This window comes from Elephas maximus, chromosome 12 (assembly GCF_024166365.1).
Source record: "Elephas maximus indicus isolate mEleMax1 chromosome 12, mEleMax1 primary haplotype, whole genome shotgun sequence".
Classification (NCBI taxonomy): Eukaryota; Metazoa; Chordata; class Mammalia; order Proboscidea; family Elephantidae; genus Elephas; species Elephas maximus.
The window spans coordinates 36,807,362-36,825,375 of record NC_064830.1 but is presented as its reverse complement, the minus strand read 5'-3'; the positions used below and the strand labels follow the sequence as shown (position 1 = coordinate 36,825,375).

The 18,014-nt window shown below is 37.1% G+C and overlaps 1 protein-coding gene across 16 annotated transcripts in view; it reads left to right on the top strand.

The window, feature by feature from the left end:
- The window catches only part of PUM2 (pumilio RNA binding family member 2), a 104,118-nt gene that overhangs the window by 23,701 nt on the left and 62,403 nt on the right, over positions 1-18,014 (top strand). For 9 of the 16 annotated variants that reach the window (XM_049902665.1, XM_049902662.1, XM_049902666.1 and 6 more), the window contains exon 2: positions 13,933-14,001. In XM_049902665.1, the coding sequence (XP_049758622.1) occupies positions 13,951-14,001 (51 nt within the window). In that variant the 5' untranslated portion in view covers positions 13,933-13,950. Of the gene's footprint in view, positions 1-13,929; positions 14,002-14,966; positions 15,092-15,119; positions 16,014-16,188; positions 16,887-18,014 lie in introns of those variants that run through there. The other 7 variants (XM_049902664.1, XM_049902667.1, XM_049902661.1 and 4 more) reach the window with 5 other exon arrangements.

Below are 18,014 nucleotides of genomic sequence, written 5' to 3'. Positions count from 1 at the left end.
TACCTTGTAGAGCAGTCAGGAGCGTAAATACACTAGAGCAAAGGCCAGCAAACTCTGGCCTGCAGCCAAATCTGGTCTACCACCTGTTTTTTGCATGGCTCATGTTCTAAGAATGGTTTTTGCATTTTTAAATAGATGGAAAAAAATCAAGACTAACAATATTTTGTGACATATGTGAAAAATATATGTAATTAAAACTTCAGTGTTTGTAAGTGAAGTTTTATTGGGACACAGCTGTACTCATTCATTTAAATATTGTCTGTGGCTGCTTCTGGGCTACAAAGGCAGAGCTGAGTAGTAGTGGGAGACCGTATAGCCCTCAAAGCCTATTTTGCCATCTGCCCCTTTACAGAAAGCTAAGTAAGAATGGATCTACAGATCTAGAAGATGGCTCAAGATTATCCAGAGGTCTTTTAGATCACGACCTCATCTATTTGTATCACAGACAAAAATACCTGGAAGTAAGCAAAAAAAAAAGGGGGGGGGCTTCAGTAAAGCTCTAGTGCTTTACTCTTGAGAAAATTTATGTCATTCCTTTGTGCTTTTTTTAAAATAAAAATCTCCCCCTCCAGCTCATAAATTATATAGATATATTGTAGAAGGGTAGTAAAATACAGATAAATAGATGAAAAGAATTGATTGTGATCTCATCACTTAACTACATGGACTTTGGTTTGTTTCCATTCAGTCTTAACAGTACTATGTAACTATTTCTTTAATTACATACTGAAATATTTTTAACAGCTACATGATACTGCATTTTATAGATGAACTATATCACTTAGTTATTGTTGGACAGGTAGTTTATAATTTTAGGATCTGTATGTAACACTACTATGTCTTTGTACATAAAGCTTTCTTACATTTCAAGTGCTGTTCTTAGAATAGACTCTCAGAGTTGGAAAAACTGGTTCAAGACATGATGCCACATTGCCTTCCTAAAGGGTTGTCACTTTTTTGTGTGTTTTGTGTGTGTGTTAGCAATAGCTTCTGTTTACTCTTACAAGTCTACCATACTTGGATGTCTGAGGGTACGGACTGCTGCAAATTAAAAGCAACTAATTAGAAAGTTTAGAAGTGGCATCTTTATGTTCAAGTCAAGTCGAAAGGAGACATAAGAGATTGAAGCATTGGGTGTTCCAAAAGCCTGAAAGTGTCATTTCTTTATAGAATGTAGCCTGATGATGATATTCTTAATGATGATAACTGTGTATGTTGAACACTTATTTATTAGTAGCTCAGAAAATATTTCTCGGTGCGTTACCTCATTTGTTCCTCACAACAGAGAAGTAAACTAAGATTTCTGGGTTGGGGGACTTACAGAAACCCAAACTCAAATGCTCCACATCTTCTAAGTCTAAATCACATATTACTTATACTCTACTACATTGTCTTACAGATCAAATTGTATCCATTATGCTTTCTTTGTTGTCATTGTTGTTAGGTGCCATCGAGTCGGTTCTGACTCATAGCAAACCTGTGCACAACAGAACGAAACACTGCCTGGTCCTGTGCCATCCTCACATTTTGCTTTCTTTAGGATAGCAAAATAATAAATCAATTTTAGAACGATTTCCATTCTACATAATAAAAATCTTAAGTGTTGACCCTAATGGAATGGTTCATTTAATAAGGACACTCTATTTCTAGAGGATACAGGTAAATGTTACTTACATAGATGATTAAAACAAGTGACTGTAATTGGTGTTGTCTGTGTACTTTGAGCCCAGGGTTCAGGGCTTGATATCATTTAATATGTTTATAAATTGAATTATAAAGCCAAAATTATATGTATGATGGGTACATTGTCTAGGTGATAGGATTTAAATTTGAGGCAGTCTCAGCAGATTAGAAAGTTGCGCAAACATTTTCCCCAAAATACAAATTTAGTCTCTTGTTGTTAGCTGCTGCCAAGTTGGCCCCCTGATTCATGGTGACCTCGAGCACCGTGGAACAAAACAATGCCCGATACTGCAGTATCCCCATGACTGGTTCTGGATCGAACTGTTGTGATTCTTAAGTGATTCCTGATAACATGTTAGCAGTAGCCTAAAGTTTTCAGAGGATTGGCTATTAGATTTGGAAAACGTTTGATCTAGACACTTTAAGCATTCTTACTTTTATTGGTTACTAATGAGAATTCATTTCTTTCTAGCTTGGAATAATTTGAGGCCATAATTGAATGGGAGATCTATGATGTATAAGATTTAAGAGAAAGATCACCAATTTAAATCTAAAAAATGAATATAAAAGACATAGAGTCTAGAGCAGTATGGGAAATCCTTTGAAGTACTTGTAAAATACTTGGATGGACCTTGTCCACATTTAAGGAATTTTAAAGAAAATTTAGAAATCAAAGCAGGTTTAAACAGAATATACTAGACATTAGAATGGATTTGTGTCATATTCAGACTGAGAACTTTGATTGGATGACTAAGAAGTACAGGACACATCTGGACTAGGATTCCCTTACTTATCCTGATAGTAGGAGGGGAGAATCCCTCTATCTGCTTTGCTCCCCAAATCTTTTTTTTTTTTTAATAGTTATTTTGTAAACTACTTTCTGTTTAGGTATTACATAAGTTATCTATTACTGGATAACAAATTACCCCCAAATTTAGCAGCTTAATAGAATAAACATTATATCACAGTTTATGTGAGTCAGGAATTTGGAAGTGGCTTAGCTGAGTTGTTCTGGCTCAGAGTTTCTCATGTGGTTACAGTCAGGATATTAGCAGAGGCTACAGACATCTGAAGTCTTGAATGGGGCTGGATGATATGCTTCCAAGATGGCATACTCACATGGCTCTTGGCAGGAGGCCCCAATTCCTCACCATGTGAGAAACTGGCTCTCCATAGGCTGCGTAAGCCTACTCACAACATCCCCTAGAGCAGGTGTTCAAAGAGTGAGTGAGGAGGAGGAAACCATGATTTCCGCTTTACTCCATTTGTTAGAAGCAAGTCACTAAGTCTAGGGAAGGGCAGTTAGACTTTGCCCCTCTTGAAGTCATAACAAAGAATTTTTTAACGTATTTTAAAACCATCACAGGTATTTGAAAATATAACTAAGATATAGTCTGTAGAGGCACTATGAATCAGAATTGACTGGACAGCAATGGGTTTGGGTTTTTTTTTTTTTTTTTAACTTTAGATAGGAGCTTCGGTGGCACAGGGGTTAAGAGATAGGCTGCTAACCGAAAGGTCAGCGGTTCGAATCCACGAGCTGCTCCTTGGAAACCCTATAGGGCAGTTCTACTCTGTCCTGTAGAACCACTATGAATCAGAATCGACTCAATGGCAATGAGTTTGGTTTGGTTTTTAACCTTAGGTAAGTTTAATGCCTAATATAAGTACAGTTGATTCTTACTATTTGTAGCAGTCTTATTCTATAAAGTTACCACAGACACGGACTTTATGAATACCAAGTGATTGCTTCTAGGGGAAATACAGGGTTAGGTTCTTGCAAGCGTCTGGTCACAACATTTCTGCCAGTTTATACATAAGCTTGTTTTATGTGTGCTTCTATTTAAGACAGCTCATTTAATATGCATTTCTTAGAAATATATGCATTGTTTCTTTATAATAAAACACTAGCTGAGAAGTTTTAACATTTTCCTGACCCCAGGTAATGTGACCGTAAGTTTTTTTAGCTTTCAGTCTTACAACAATGCTGTACAGTGTGCTTTTTTAAAATTAGTTGTCATCTCATGAATCTACACATTTAGCTGCTTTTCCATAGCTTCGTCAAGCATGTTACTTTAGTACTTTCTGAAGTGACCTCGCGTACAGGGTGGCGAATTTCCTCTTCCTTTTTCTGGACGTCTGTATTGATTCATTGACATTGACCCTCACAGCCAGCAGTACTATATCTCATGCTCAAACGAAGCTTACCTGAGACGTATTTTCTCCATAAGGCACATCCCAGCCTTCTTGCACTTAGAAACACTAGATAGCACTTCAGCACTATGCTTTGGGGACATTTTAAACAGTGAAGTCACCCAAAAAAAAGCACAAAAAATGCGAAAAATGTGGTACTAAATAGACTACAGAAAGGATACTTGTTTATAGTATAAGAACTGATAAAAAAAAAAAAAAGTGTCACCGTGTTTGACTTCAGCTGGAAATGTGCACGTTGAGTGACTCAGAATTTTTTGCTGCTCTGAAAACGTTCGTAAATGATTGCAGAAGTGCTGTATGTATTGATTTGGGGCGACAGATAAACCTTAGCAAGCAGCCAATTCGCAAATCCTGAATCTATGAATAACGAGGATCGACAGTAACAGATGGCACGTGGACATTTAGTTAGTCACATCACATTTCCCTATTCCTTTGTGTCAGTTTACCAAGTACCATTTTTAAGGAGAAAAATATTAACCTTCAAAGCTGTCATTCTGCCAAATGAGTTGGTATCCGTTTATCTATTAGTACTTAGATAAAATACATGTTAGATGTTTATTTTCTGAGGAGAAGTACATTCTCTTAAGCAAACACAGTACAGTTACCAAATTCAGGAAATGTGACATTGACACTATTTTATTTAATGTACGGCCCTGCATTTCAATTTCACCGTTTCTCAGTGTCGTACAGCAATTTTTTTCTAATCCAACATCAGATCCAGTATCATGCATTGCATTTAATTACCATGTCTCTTTGGTTTCTTTATTTGGAACAGTTTTTATCCTTTCTTTGTCTTTCACAACATTGACATTTTGAAGAGCTATATAAAATAGTTTATAGACTGTCCCCCAATTTGAATTCATCTGACATTTTCTAATGATTTGATTGAGATTATACATTTAGGAATAACAAATGATGTTGTGTTCTTTCTAGTGCTTCCCAACAGGGGGCACACAAGGTCAGTTTGTAATGTTTTGTACTCTGTTGGTCCCATTACTGATGATGTTAACTTTCATTACTTGGGTAAGGTGGTGTCCCTTGGTTTCATCTCTAGAAAGTTACTTTTTTCAAATTTGTATTTAATACATTGTTGATAAGGAAATAACAATCAGACTGTTTAAATATCCTTGTTCCTCATCAAACTTCCATCCACCAGCTTTAGTATCCATTGATTCCTGCCTGAATCAGTTAAGATCAAATTTAATTTCAGAAATATTTCAACTGGAAAGGAGTTCAGTTAGGAATCTTTATGTACTTAAATGTAAAATTACAAAATGTTGAAACCAACCTAAATGTCCAGTAACAGGTAAATGGTTAAATCATGTATGAAGAGACATAATGGGTTATCATATAAACATTAAAGTCAAATTTCGAAGAATACACGTAACATCTAACTCTATGATCACAATTTATATTCTAATGTGCTGAGAAAAAACCTGAAGAAAACATCAAAATGATCGTAGTAGCAGGCTTTGAGAGTAGTTTTTTTCCTTTCTATAGGAAACATTCAAATTTTCAGCAAAAAGCATATACCAGTCTTATAAGCTAAAAAAAATTCTACATTTAAAAACAAAAATACATTTTTTTAAATTCCTATTTTACAGATAAATTTAACGACTGTGGTACCTTTAGCGTTTTATAGTTTAGCTGGCGCTTTTACATTTATCTTGTCATTTGTAGCAATTGAAACCTTAGCACACCATTTATTTCAGATCAAGTCAAGGTAATTGTATACTACTTTAACATGATATTAATTCAGTTATTTTTTTCTTATTTTTTTATTGTACTTCGGATGAAGGTTTACAGAACAAACTAGTTTCTCATTAAATAGTACACACATTGTTCTATGACATTGGTTAACAACCCCACGACATGTCAACACTCTCTTCTCAACCCTGGGTTCCCTATTACCAGCTAGAATTAACTATTTTTAAGTAAAAAATTTAGCGGCATTTATTAAGTTCAAAGTGTTGTGCAGCTACCACCTCTTTATAGCTCTAAAACCCCAAAAGAAGTGCTGTATCCATTAAGCAGCTGTTCCCCATCCTCCCCCCTCTTTACATCTGGCAACTACCAATCTGCATTCTGTCTAAGGTTTTACCTGCTCTGGATATTTTATATAAATGGCATCGTACAGTATGTGACCTGTGATTGGCTTCTTTTACTTCGCATAGTGTTTTCAAGGTTCATTCATGTTGTAATTAGTATCAGTACTTCATTCCCTTTTATGGCTGGATAATGTTCCATCGTATGTGTATACTACAGTTTGTTTATCCATTTATTGATGGACATTTGGGCTGTTTTTCTACTTTTTTTTTTTTTGGCTATTGAGAGTAAGTGCTGCTGTGAACATGGAAGCCCATGTATTTGAATACCTTTTTTCCTTTGTTTGGGGTGTGTACTTAGAAGCAGAGTTCCTGGGTCATATGGTAATGCTATGTTTAACTTTTTGAGCAACTGCCAGTTTCCACTGAATCATTTTACTTTCCTACCAGCAGTGTGTGAGTTCAATTTTCTCCAAATCCTGGACTAGTTTTCCATTTTTTTTTTTTTTTTTAATAACCATTTTACCCATACCCATTGCTATCCAGTCCATTCCGACTCATAGCGACTCTATAGGACAGAGTAGAACTGCCCCATAGGGTTTCCAAGAAGCTGGTGGTGGTGTGAAGTGGTACCTCCTTGCGGTTTTAATTTGCATTTCCCTAATGACTAATAATGTTGAGCATCTTTTCATGTGATTGTTGGCCGTTTGTGTATCATTGGAGAATGAATCAGTTACTATGATGGTTGCAAAATGGTGATTTTTCTAAAACTGTAATTTCTTCAACAGTAATTAGTTGGTGTTGAAACCACTGTAAAAGTGTTCCTTTCTCTCCTAACTTATTTTTGGTATACATTTTTTAGTATACGAAAGATTATAATCCATTACTTCATTGCTTGTTTTGATATTAAAATTTTTCCTGATTTGACTAGTAGAAGCCCCTTAAAGCTGACTCTTGTGTCCTTTTGAAATGTTCCCATCTTTTTTTTTTTTTTTTTAACGGTTCTTTCATCCTTGACCTGATGTACATTTCCAGGTACTTGTTATTTCTCCATGTAGGTGTCCCACTTGTATGACAAAAAGATTAACGTAACCACCTATGTTGCTAAGTGCTTAATATGTGCTGGGCATTGTGCTGAATGTATTAAATGTGTGATCTTTTTCCTTAATAGAATTTTCTGAGGTATCATATTTTCCTCACTTTACAAAGGAGAAAATTGAGGCCTCCGGAAGTTAATTACTTGCTGAAGATCCCAGTACTAGGAAGTGATGGAACTTAGGCTTAATCCTATGTCTGTCTGATTCTCAAGCTGGTGCACTTAACCACTATTCAGTGCTTTCTGAAGCTGAACTAATGATCTCTTAATTATATTTATTCCTCCTGTCACTCTCTTAATGGTATTACTGTCTACCTACTTACCCAAGTTAGAAATCTGAAATTCACCTTCTTTCATTCCTCCTTCCCCATAACAGTTAACTTTTGAATTTGACTCCTATTTATGAAATGCCTTTTGAATCCATCATCTATTTTAAATAAATGCCTCTTCCACAGTGCTGTTGTTTCTCACATCTAATACAGCTGTAACCTGTAGCTTAGTCTCTTGGTTTAAATCTTGTCAAAAATATGTAAAATGAATATAACATTTGTGATTTAGAAAGATCTTACTATATTGCTCAGAAACTGCCTCCCTTCAAGCTGAAGTATACACCTGACCCATCTATGAGACTTTAAATAGCCTATGGACTTACGGTTGTATTATTATTAGGTCCAGTTTGATCTTCATTGGCTAAATTTATTGGAGGAAAAAGGGAATTGATATCAAGAGTTAAGTAATTAGATTAGTTAGGGAGTAGAATGGGAATTACATAGGAAATACATTATTGTGAATTTGTCTTTCTCTTAATTCAGTCATTTTTTGCTTCATGTATTTTGAAACTTTTACTAGACACAAACATTTATTATGCCTTCCTGATTAATCAACACTTTTATCATTATAATATATCCCTTTTTATCTCTGAGAATACTTTTTGTTTTGAGGTCTACATTATCTGATACTAATATAGCCACTCTAGACTTCTGTGTCTTTTCCACACATCTTTTTACTTTGAACCCATCTATGCTTTTATGTTTAAAGTTCATCTCTTGTAGATAGCATATACAGTAGTTGGGTCTTAGTCATTCTAACAGTCTCTGCCTTTATTAACATTTAATGTAATTAGTGAGGGCTGTGGTGGTTCAGTGGAAGAATTCTTACCTTCCATGTGCGAGACCCGGAATTCAGTTCCTGGCCACTGCACCTCATAAGCAACCATTTGTCTGTCAGTGGAGGCTTACGTGTTGCTATGATGCTGAACAGGTTTCAGTGGCGCTTCCAGACTAAGACAGACTAGGAGGAGAAACCTGGAGATGTACTTCCAAAAGCATCAGCCAGTGAAAATCCTGTGGATCACAATGGTCCGACCCCATTGTGCATTGGATTGCCATGAGCTGGGCGCTGACTTGATGGCAGCCGACAACAGCGGCCTGTTCCTCTTCCTGGGTTAACCTGGTAGTGCTTGTTTCCCAGCCAGCCCTCATTTATTTGCACAGTACAAATATCTCAGTTACTTAGGAGACTTTAGAGGTTTAGGACTATTTTCTCAGGGAACAAGGACAAAAAGCAGATTACGGTGAACTTTAAGTGAGTTCGTGGTTAACAAGTGTCACCAAGGGGGTGATTTTATGATCACTGTGTCTCCAATATGTCTTTGTTCCTTTTTACCTGTTCTTGGGTACATTCCAAATTGGTTAGTGACCTTTGTGAATTTCCTGTATACTTAGAGGAATCTGTCAGCCTGGGTCTCAGTTTCTCTCTCTTTTTTTTTTTTTTAAAAATACATTCATCTATTGAAGGACATTTAGCTTGTGGAATAAAGCTACTATAAATATTTATATAGGTTTTGTGTGAACATTTTCATTTCACTTGGGTAGAATACTTAGGAGTGGAATTGGTGGGTTATATGGTGTGTTTGGAAACTCTGGTGGCGTAGTGGTTAAGAGCTACAGCTGCTAACCAAAAGGTCGAAAGTTCAAATCCACCACATGCTCCTTGGAACCCTGTGGGGCAGTTCTGCTCTGTCCTTGAGGATCTCTATGAGTCAGAATCAACTTGATGGCAACGGGTTTGGTTTTTTTTATGGTGTGTTTAACTTTTTAAGAAACTGTCAAACTGTTTTCCAAAGTGTCCGTCATTTTACATTCCCACCAGTGATTAGAGTTGCTGTTACTCTACGTTCGCATTCTTTCCAGGTTTTTTATTTTTTATTTTTTTCCTGCTCTTGAATTTTAGCTATTCCTTTTTTTTTTTAATGTGACAATTTTTTTTCTTGTGCTTTAGGTGAAAGTTTACAGAGCAAATTAATTTTTCATTGAAAAATTTATACACGAACTGTTTGATGGCATTGGTTGCAATTCCACAGTATGTCAGCACCCTCTCCCTTTCCTTCATATCCCAAGTTCCCCCAGTTCCATTCGTCCAGTTTTCCTGTCCCTTCCCACCTTCTCATTTTTATTTTTAGGCAGGTGTTGCCCATTTGATGTCATATACTTGATTGATCTAAGAAGCATATTCCTCACATGTAGTATTGTTTGTTTTATAGGCCTGCCTAGTATTAGTATTTGGTTGGAAACCCTGGTGGCGTAGTGGTTAAGTGCTACATCTGGTAACCAAAAGGTCAGCACTTCAGATCCACCAGGCGCTCCTTGGAAACTCTATGGGGCAGTTCTACTCTGTCCTTTAAGGTCACTATGAGTCAGAATTGACTCGACGGCAGTGGGTGGGTTAATATTCGGTTGAAAGGTGAACTTCAGGAGTGGCTTCAGTTCTGAGTTAGAAGGGTGCCCAAGGCCCATAGTCTCAGGGGTTCCTCCTGTCAGACCAATAAGTCTGGTCTTTTTTGTGAATTTGATCATTTGTTCTACATTTTTCTCCCACTCTGTCTGGGACCCCTGTTGTAATCCCAGTCAGAGCGGTTAGTAGTGGTAGCCAGGCACCATCTAGTTCTTCTGGACTTGAGGTCGTGTAGGCTGTGATTCATATGGTCAGTTAGTCTTTTGGACTCGCTCCCCTGAGTCTTTACTTTCTTCTACTTCCCTTTGCTCCGGACCAGAAGATACTGATAGTTTTATCTTATGTGGCTAATTTTAGCTATCCTAATAGATGTCTTTGTTGTTGTTACTTGCTGTTGAGTCACTTCTGATTCATGGCAACCCCATATATGCAGAGTGGAGCTGCTCCATAGGGTTTTCAAGGCTGTAACCTTTCAGAAGCGGATCACCAGACCTGTCTTCCGAGATGCCTCTGGAGAGGTTTGAACCGCCAGCCTTGTGACTAGTAGTGGCATACTTAACCAGTTTGCTCCACTCAGAGGCTTCTAATAGATGTGTAGATGCATCTCATTATAGTCTTTAATTTGCATTTCCCTAAAGAGCAATGATGTTGAGCATCTTTTCATATGCTTATTTGCTTTCTTTATATCTTCTTCCATGTAGTATTTGTTCAGGTATTTTACTTATTTTTTTATTGGGCTTGTTCTCATTGTCAGTTTTTTAAAAAGAGTTCTCTGTATATTCTGTATACAAGTCCGTTATCAGCTATGTTATTTGCAAACTTTTTTCCTAGCGTATGGCTTGTTTTTTTCATTCTCTTAACAGTGTCTTGTAGTGCAAAGTTTTTAATTTTAATAAAGATCAAATTATCAATTTTTTCCTATATGTATTGTGCTTTTTGATGTTGATCCAAAAATTCGTTGCCAAACATGAGGTCACACATTCTTCTTCTGTATTTTTCTAGATATTTTATAATTTTAAGTTTTACCTTTATGTGTATGATCTATTTTGAGTTGATTTTTAAGATGTGAGGTGTGTGTTAAAGTTCTTTTTTTTTTTTTGCATATGGACATCTGATTTTTCCAGCACCATCTGATGAAAAGATCGGAGAGCTTTTAGTAGCTCCCTTTGACTGTCCATGTGCCAAGAACTGTTCTAAGTGTTTTATGTCGTCTAATTCAGTTCTTACAGCAAGTCCATGTGACAGGCACTACAGTTATCCTCAGATGAGGAAATTGAGAAGAGAAGGCTGAGGTTCATTGTCCAGAGTTACAGGCTAGTAGGTGCCAGCACTATGATTTGAGTCTGATGGTTCTCCACGTAAGCCCCGTTAAGGGATTTGGAGTCACATGATCAAATTATATGATTCAGAAAGATGATCCATTGCATTTTAGAGATTAGTTTGCAGGATGGGAAAACAGGAAAAGATTATTTTGGATGGTAGTGGTCTGAACAATGAGGTAGTTGGAATTGAATGAAATGGATGGATTTAAATGAGGCAGGAAGTCACCTTGACAGGACTTGGTAAGTGATTGGATATTGGGTATAAGAAAGGAAAGAATTAAAGTTAGAAGTGGGAAGAAAGTAAGCTGGATGTTCCTGTGGTACATGGGGTGGGAGGAGAGGGAAGGAGATAATTGGGAATTTTGAGGAAGAAGATATAGTTTGTAAATACGAATGTGTGCGGTCCTAAGCAGATCTGTGGCACTTAAAGCAATGAGTGGATGAGATTGCTCAGGATAAAAGGCAGAGATAGAGAGGACAGTGTCTTGGACAGAATTAAGGGGTGGGAGAGAAAATAGGAGTCTGTGAAGAAGCTCCTGGAAACATGAAGTGATAAGAGGAATTTTCATAAGAAACAAAGTAGTAACAGTGAAAAGTATTTCAAGAAGGGAGGGGTGCTTCATAATGTCAAATGCTGTGGTGTTTTGGAGAAAATTGACTAGGGAAAATAACAGGATTACAACTAAGGTCCAGTTGCATTTGAAGGCTATGAATTTGTAGTGACTTTAATCTCGAAATGTTTTCTCCGGCAGTGCTAGTGCGGGGGGCAAAGAGCCATTGGCTCAAAACATTTTGTCACGTAAGAGATAAAAAACAATATAAACTATTCGTTAAGAATAGCAAGATAGAAAAACATGCTTTTACTTAGTTTGAGAAGAAAGAAAAGGAATTGTTCTTCAAGAAATTTAATACTCTCATAGCAGATTATGTGTTGCATTGAAGTAGAACTGGGTAACTTCTATTGAGTATATTTTACTACTTAAATATTTGCAGTGAAATTTGTTTTTATTTATCATTGGTGTAAGAGCTGCAAATATTGAAAGGCCAGGAAATTTTGAAAATATTAACTGTGAAAAGTATTAAATGATGCAAAATAATTTTTTTGGTGGGGGGGGCTTTAAGAAACAAATTTATTTTCTCACAGCTTAGGAGGCTAGAAATCCGAACCCAGGATGTGGCTCTAGGGGAAAGCTTTCGCTCTCTTTTGGCTCTGGGCGGGGGTCCTTGTCTCTTTTCAGATTGTGTTTCTTGGTTCCTTGGAGATCTCATGTGGTGTGGCGTGGCGTCTATCTTCCCCCATGCCTGCTTCTTTACTGTGTACTTAATCTGTTCTTTTATATTTCAAACCAGATTGAGTTAAGGCACACCCCACACTAATACTGCTACATTAATATAACATTCAGCAAGGGAGACCCATTCCCAGATAGGTTTATAACCAAAGGTATAAACCAGAGTAGAACTGCCCCATAGGGTTTCCAAGGAGAGGCTGGTGGATTCTAATGGCTGGCCTTTTGGTTAGCAGCCAAGCTGTTAACCACTGCACCACCAGGGCTCCAACCATAGGTCTAACAACCAGAAAATCTGTTGCTGTTTAGCTGATTCCAACTCACAGCGGCCATACAGGACTGAGTAGAACTGTCTCATAGGGTTTCCAGGGAGCAGTTGGTGGATTCAAACTGCCAACCTTTTAGTTAGCAGCCTGAGCTCTTAACCACTGCACCACCAGGGCTCCAACCACAGGTATTAAAAAAAACCCCATTGCCATCTAGTGAATTCTGACTCATAGCAACCCTGTAGAAAAGAGTAGAACTGCTCCATATGGTTTCCAAGGAGCAGCTGGTGAATTCGAACTTTTGGTTAGCAGCCATAACACTAACCACTACACCACCAGGGCTCCTCCACAGGTATAAAAACCAAACCCATTGCTGTCAAGTTGTTTCACAGGTATAAACCAAAAACCAAACCCAGTGCCATCGAGTCGATTCACAGGTATAGGGGTTAGGATTTACAGCACACGCTTTTTGATGACACAATTTAATCCATTACAGAGTGAGGCACAGATGCACACAAAGTGACTAAGCTTAGCCTTGTTGGCCATTTCACTACATCCCCAGCATGCCACAGGTCAGTGCCAATGACCATGTTGTGAAGAGGCAGGTGGTGATTATCTGAGGCCCAGGTCAGGGGGCCAGGTAGGGAAATACTGGGACTGGGGTGTCGGGGAGGCAGCTCAGTCCCTCTGCCTCTGTAGACCCGGGTCTGCCTTGTTGACCCACCTCCTCTCCCACACCCCTCCACTTCACCGCTCAGAACCAGAGGCTCCATCCGCCTTGGTTTGTCCGGAAATCTTGTCACCCATGTTCCCACATCCTTCCAGTTTCTTCTAACCCAGTTTGTTATAGTAGAGAGCACTTAACTCCTGCCTCGAGATCACCCGTGAACACTTACCTCCCTTTCATGTTATGTTTGTGTTGTACTGTGATGCAAAATAATAATTTCTGAAAAAGAAAATGATAACTATTTTGATACCTGAGTTCCCTTCTACTCTTTATCCATCTAGTCCATTGCTCAGGAATTTAGTAGGAGTTTCTGTTGGCATACGGAATAATCCAGCAAGGACACTCAACTCCAGCTTTTCCCACAAATTTTACTGTATCTTGTTATCATGTGCTCTATCTTTGCACATATTTGAGAAAACCTGTCTTCATAGATAAATCACTTCTTGCCCATCTCTGGTCATCCCAATATCAATAATAGCAGTGATATATAATAAAAATAGTTGATGCAGCCTGTTGTTTAAGGTATCTTTTTACTAATTTTTGTTTTTGTTATTCAGCAGGTTTGATCTGTGGATGAAATGAATCATGATTTTCAAGCTCTTGCATTAGAATCTCGGGGAATGGGAGAGGTAAATATTTATGAATACTAAGAATTTATACCTTACTTTTGTTTATTTGAACCATTGAGTTTTTTTTTTTTAAATCAATCTTGAAAATGATGGTTACATGTCCTAAATGATGTTGGGTTTAATCTTAGGTCGTGGAATTCTGTAGTTATAGTGATTTTAAGATTTTAAGGAGTTTTGTTGTTGTTGTTATTTGTTTTTCATTATTAGCAGTAAGTAATTTTTAGCGTGGTTATCTAGGTTATCTGATTGAATTGTTTAGAGAATGTCTTGTGTTTTGGTAATGAACCGTAATTAACTTTGCTCGGAAGAAAACTCTTTACCCTTGTCCTGTATTTTTTATGTGTGCTACCTTTGCTTTAGCGACACTTGTCTGTTCACTATTCTCCCTTGTAAAATCTGTGTTGTTCACCCATAGCTTTTTGCTTAATAAACTCTTAATCCTCTGTGAGACTACTGAAAAGACTCTTATCTGTCGTCCTATTGCTATCTGCAGTAAAATTAATTACTTCCTCATCTGACTTTTCATAGTTTTTTGTACATACTTTTATTATATTACTGGTCATAGTTTATTTGTTCTGTGTTTCTCTCTCTCCCTTATAGGTTGTTAGCTTTGAATGCCTAGCACATAGTAGGTACTCTAAATTTTTTAATGGATTTTATCAATCTTGTTAATATATAATTTTCTTTGCACGCACCATTTAATCTCACCATTACATATTTTAAGATATCAAAAATACTTAGCTTTTCCATATACCTAATGAATATTTAGAAAACTTGGGTTACGAAAGCCCCTGTGGTCACATCTTTGTCAAGTTCTGTAATACCTAACTTAGTATGGACTTTGATCCTAGAAAATAACTGAACAGATCTACAACATGTAATTAACTGCTTGCTTCTGGAGATTATTTTACTTTGGTAGATTAGACCTTCATGAGACTCACTCCATCCAATGCTGTGCTCTTCAGATGCAGAAAAAGAGTCCAGTCACTCCTCTGGGCCACAAGAGGGCACCCTGCAGCTAGCTAACCCTCCCCTTCTCCAGAACAGCGTTTTCCAAAGAGTTTGTCATTTTCAGAGGACTGATTTAAGGGTGAGTTAAGGTGCTTAAGTATTGCCAAAATAAACTTGTTAGTCCAGTGCATAAGGTAAAATTCTGGGCCCTAAGAGAAATTTGAGAGAGGGAATAGTTTTTTTATTCAAACAAACAAAAAACTTATAGCTTCACTGCAGTGGAGTGGCTACTTACGCATTATTTACATTATGTGGGAATGAAACAGGCAGTTGAAAAGGGCCTTCATTCTTTTCCTGTCACTTGCTTGTTTTCTTTGATCTTTAGAAAGCGGAATAACATCTTAAAAGCAGGTTTGAACAGTGTTTCAGCCTTTCGATCTGTGACAAATGTAAATTTGCTGATTCTTTTAAGAGCAAAGAGAGTCACACCCTATTTAATTCTAGTTAGACCCCCTACACTTTATTTCCCACATCTACATTGTATATATATTTACAAGTTGATTCTTTTTTCCTTCCTTTCTAAATAGCATTTGACAGCCCCAAATGCTTTGCAGTTCAAAAATGTCATGATCAGTGGTTAAAGGGATTAGTTGTTCGAGGGTAGGAGAAAGAGGGGTATGTGAGGTTTTTTGAAAAGAAGAGCTGGGTCGAATAGTAGGTTAAAATAAATAAGCTTAAATCCAGGCCTTATGGAAATGTCCAACATGCAGAGTAAAATTGTTCAAGGTTTAGAATGGGTGCTACTTGACGGATAGCAGCAGGTTATAGTGCATCTGTGACCTTCATCTAGTAAACATGTACTTTAAAATAAACTGTTATTCACTAAGGTATTTTTGCTGTTACCTCTAAGAGATAGCTAAGAAACCTCAGATATCTGACTCTGGGTTCTCTCTCCCACAAGCCTTTCTATCTTTCCTCATCTCACAGGCAGCAGGGAACCTTCTGGGATTTCCTTCTTTGCCTGTCTCTCTCTCACCAGTCTTCTCCTCCTTTCCTGACAGGTGAGGTTTTTTTTGTTTTGTTTTATCCCAGAATTTATTCATTGGAATAAATTAAGAGCAGCCTCGAGTTTCTGGCTCTTAAGTTTTCTAAAACTGCTTGTATGTTTTTTTAATGCAAAATCCTTTTTAATGGATTGCCCTAGCCTTGACTTTTTCTCTAAAAAATAAAAGTTTTTGCTTATTATGTCTTAAGTTGTTGTAGCTCTCTGGTGTATAAAGCACTGCATTTACATATAGGACTAATTTCAGACGTGCCACTTTTTGTAACTTATGATGACTTTACTGACCCATTATTAGAAGGACAGTCTATTCTAGTTGTTCATTCAGAAATGGGAACGATTTGTGTTCATCCATTCATAAACTCTTCCATTTTTTTTTATTAATAGCACGTTTTTGTCAAAAGACCTTCTGACTCAAGTTATGTCATGTGGCTTAGAAAGAGCAAAGCTGATCCACAGGAGGTTGAACTCAGCTTTATTAGGATAACGTTTTAATCACCTACACTGTAGAGACGCATACCTCTACCTGTTACCTTCTCCAGGTTGTTGGTGCATATGTAACTGGACACCTATTTATTTTTCAAATAAGAGGAAAAAGGACCCTACCTGAAATTCTTCATGGAACCCAGAATTTAACTTTAAATCACTGAGTTAATGTGTTTTATTTTGGAAGTATTTTCATAGCTTAGTATGATAAATAATGCTCCCTCTTGTCTTTTGTGACATAATAACATTTTAAAATATTTATGCACTAAGCTCCGTTCTACTCTGCACATGTAGGGTCGCCGTGAGTCAAAACTGACTCAATGGCGACTAACGACAAACAAGATCCCAGATACGGTAAAGTGAAGTGGAAGACGTACTGGGTAGGGAAGTAAGGAAACTTCTGTTTTTTTCTTATATCAACCATGAATAGTATGACTTTTCATAAGACTGACTTCTTTGAATACAGCAAGAATAACCTTTTGTATGTATACCTTTCAAATGCTCCAGCTCTGATCTGAGCTTAGGAATAACTGGCATGGAAATCGTCTGTTTCAAACAGCGTTTAAGTAGCTGACCATAGTTTTGTTTACATAATCCCTATCTCAGCAACCCTATCTTAGTCTATGTTCACTATAATGAATGGCTACATCTTATGGGAAGAATATCGTGATGATATCTTAAACTTTTACTTTTTTATTATACCTACTGAACTTTTACGCAAATGACGTGCACCTTCTGTTTGTTTGCTGTGTGCACCCTTCCCCTGGGAGGTATTTTCAGATATGTCAGTTTTTTTTTACATGTTGCTGTAAAAAAATTAGCATAGCAGCACTTAATGAAAATACCTCGTTGGGGGGCAGTTGGCAAACAAACGTAAAAGGCGCACGTTATTTACATAAAATAGGTAATAGTATTTGAATATTGGAAATTTTCTAAAATATTGATGACTTGGAAAGAACTCTCTGATAACTGTAAAGAGAATTGACTTCAAATTCTGATGTTGCCGTTTACTATGAATGTAACCTTGGGCAATTTGTTTCACCTCTGATTCCGTTTTCTTATTTAAGATATGACTATATTTTTTATATTAGCCAGCTGTTCTTCATAAATAATAAGTAATGAGATTTCATGATCCCCTTAGGATACCCAGATTGATTCAAGAAAAGGTGACAACTATAGATGCAATCTTTGTAATGAATAATATTATAGTCCTTCGAAATAACCAGCCACTCAAATGTTGTCGGCCAGTGTGTCATTAATGTTTTATAATATTAAAGGATTCATGCGTTTGGTGGTGAACATACCTGGTAGTTACGTGTCTGCCGTGTACTAGATGCTATGCATCTAACCTCATAATAAGTCTGTGGCAGGAATTATATTATTACCCTTTACAGGTGAGGTAACTGAAGTTCAGAAAGTTGAATTAACTGATTTAAAGTCACATCATAGTGCTTGAAGAGCAGTCTGACCTTGAATGTCCTACTGTTTACAACACTACTTCCCATTGGAAATGACA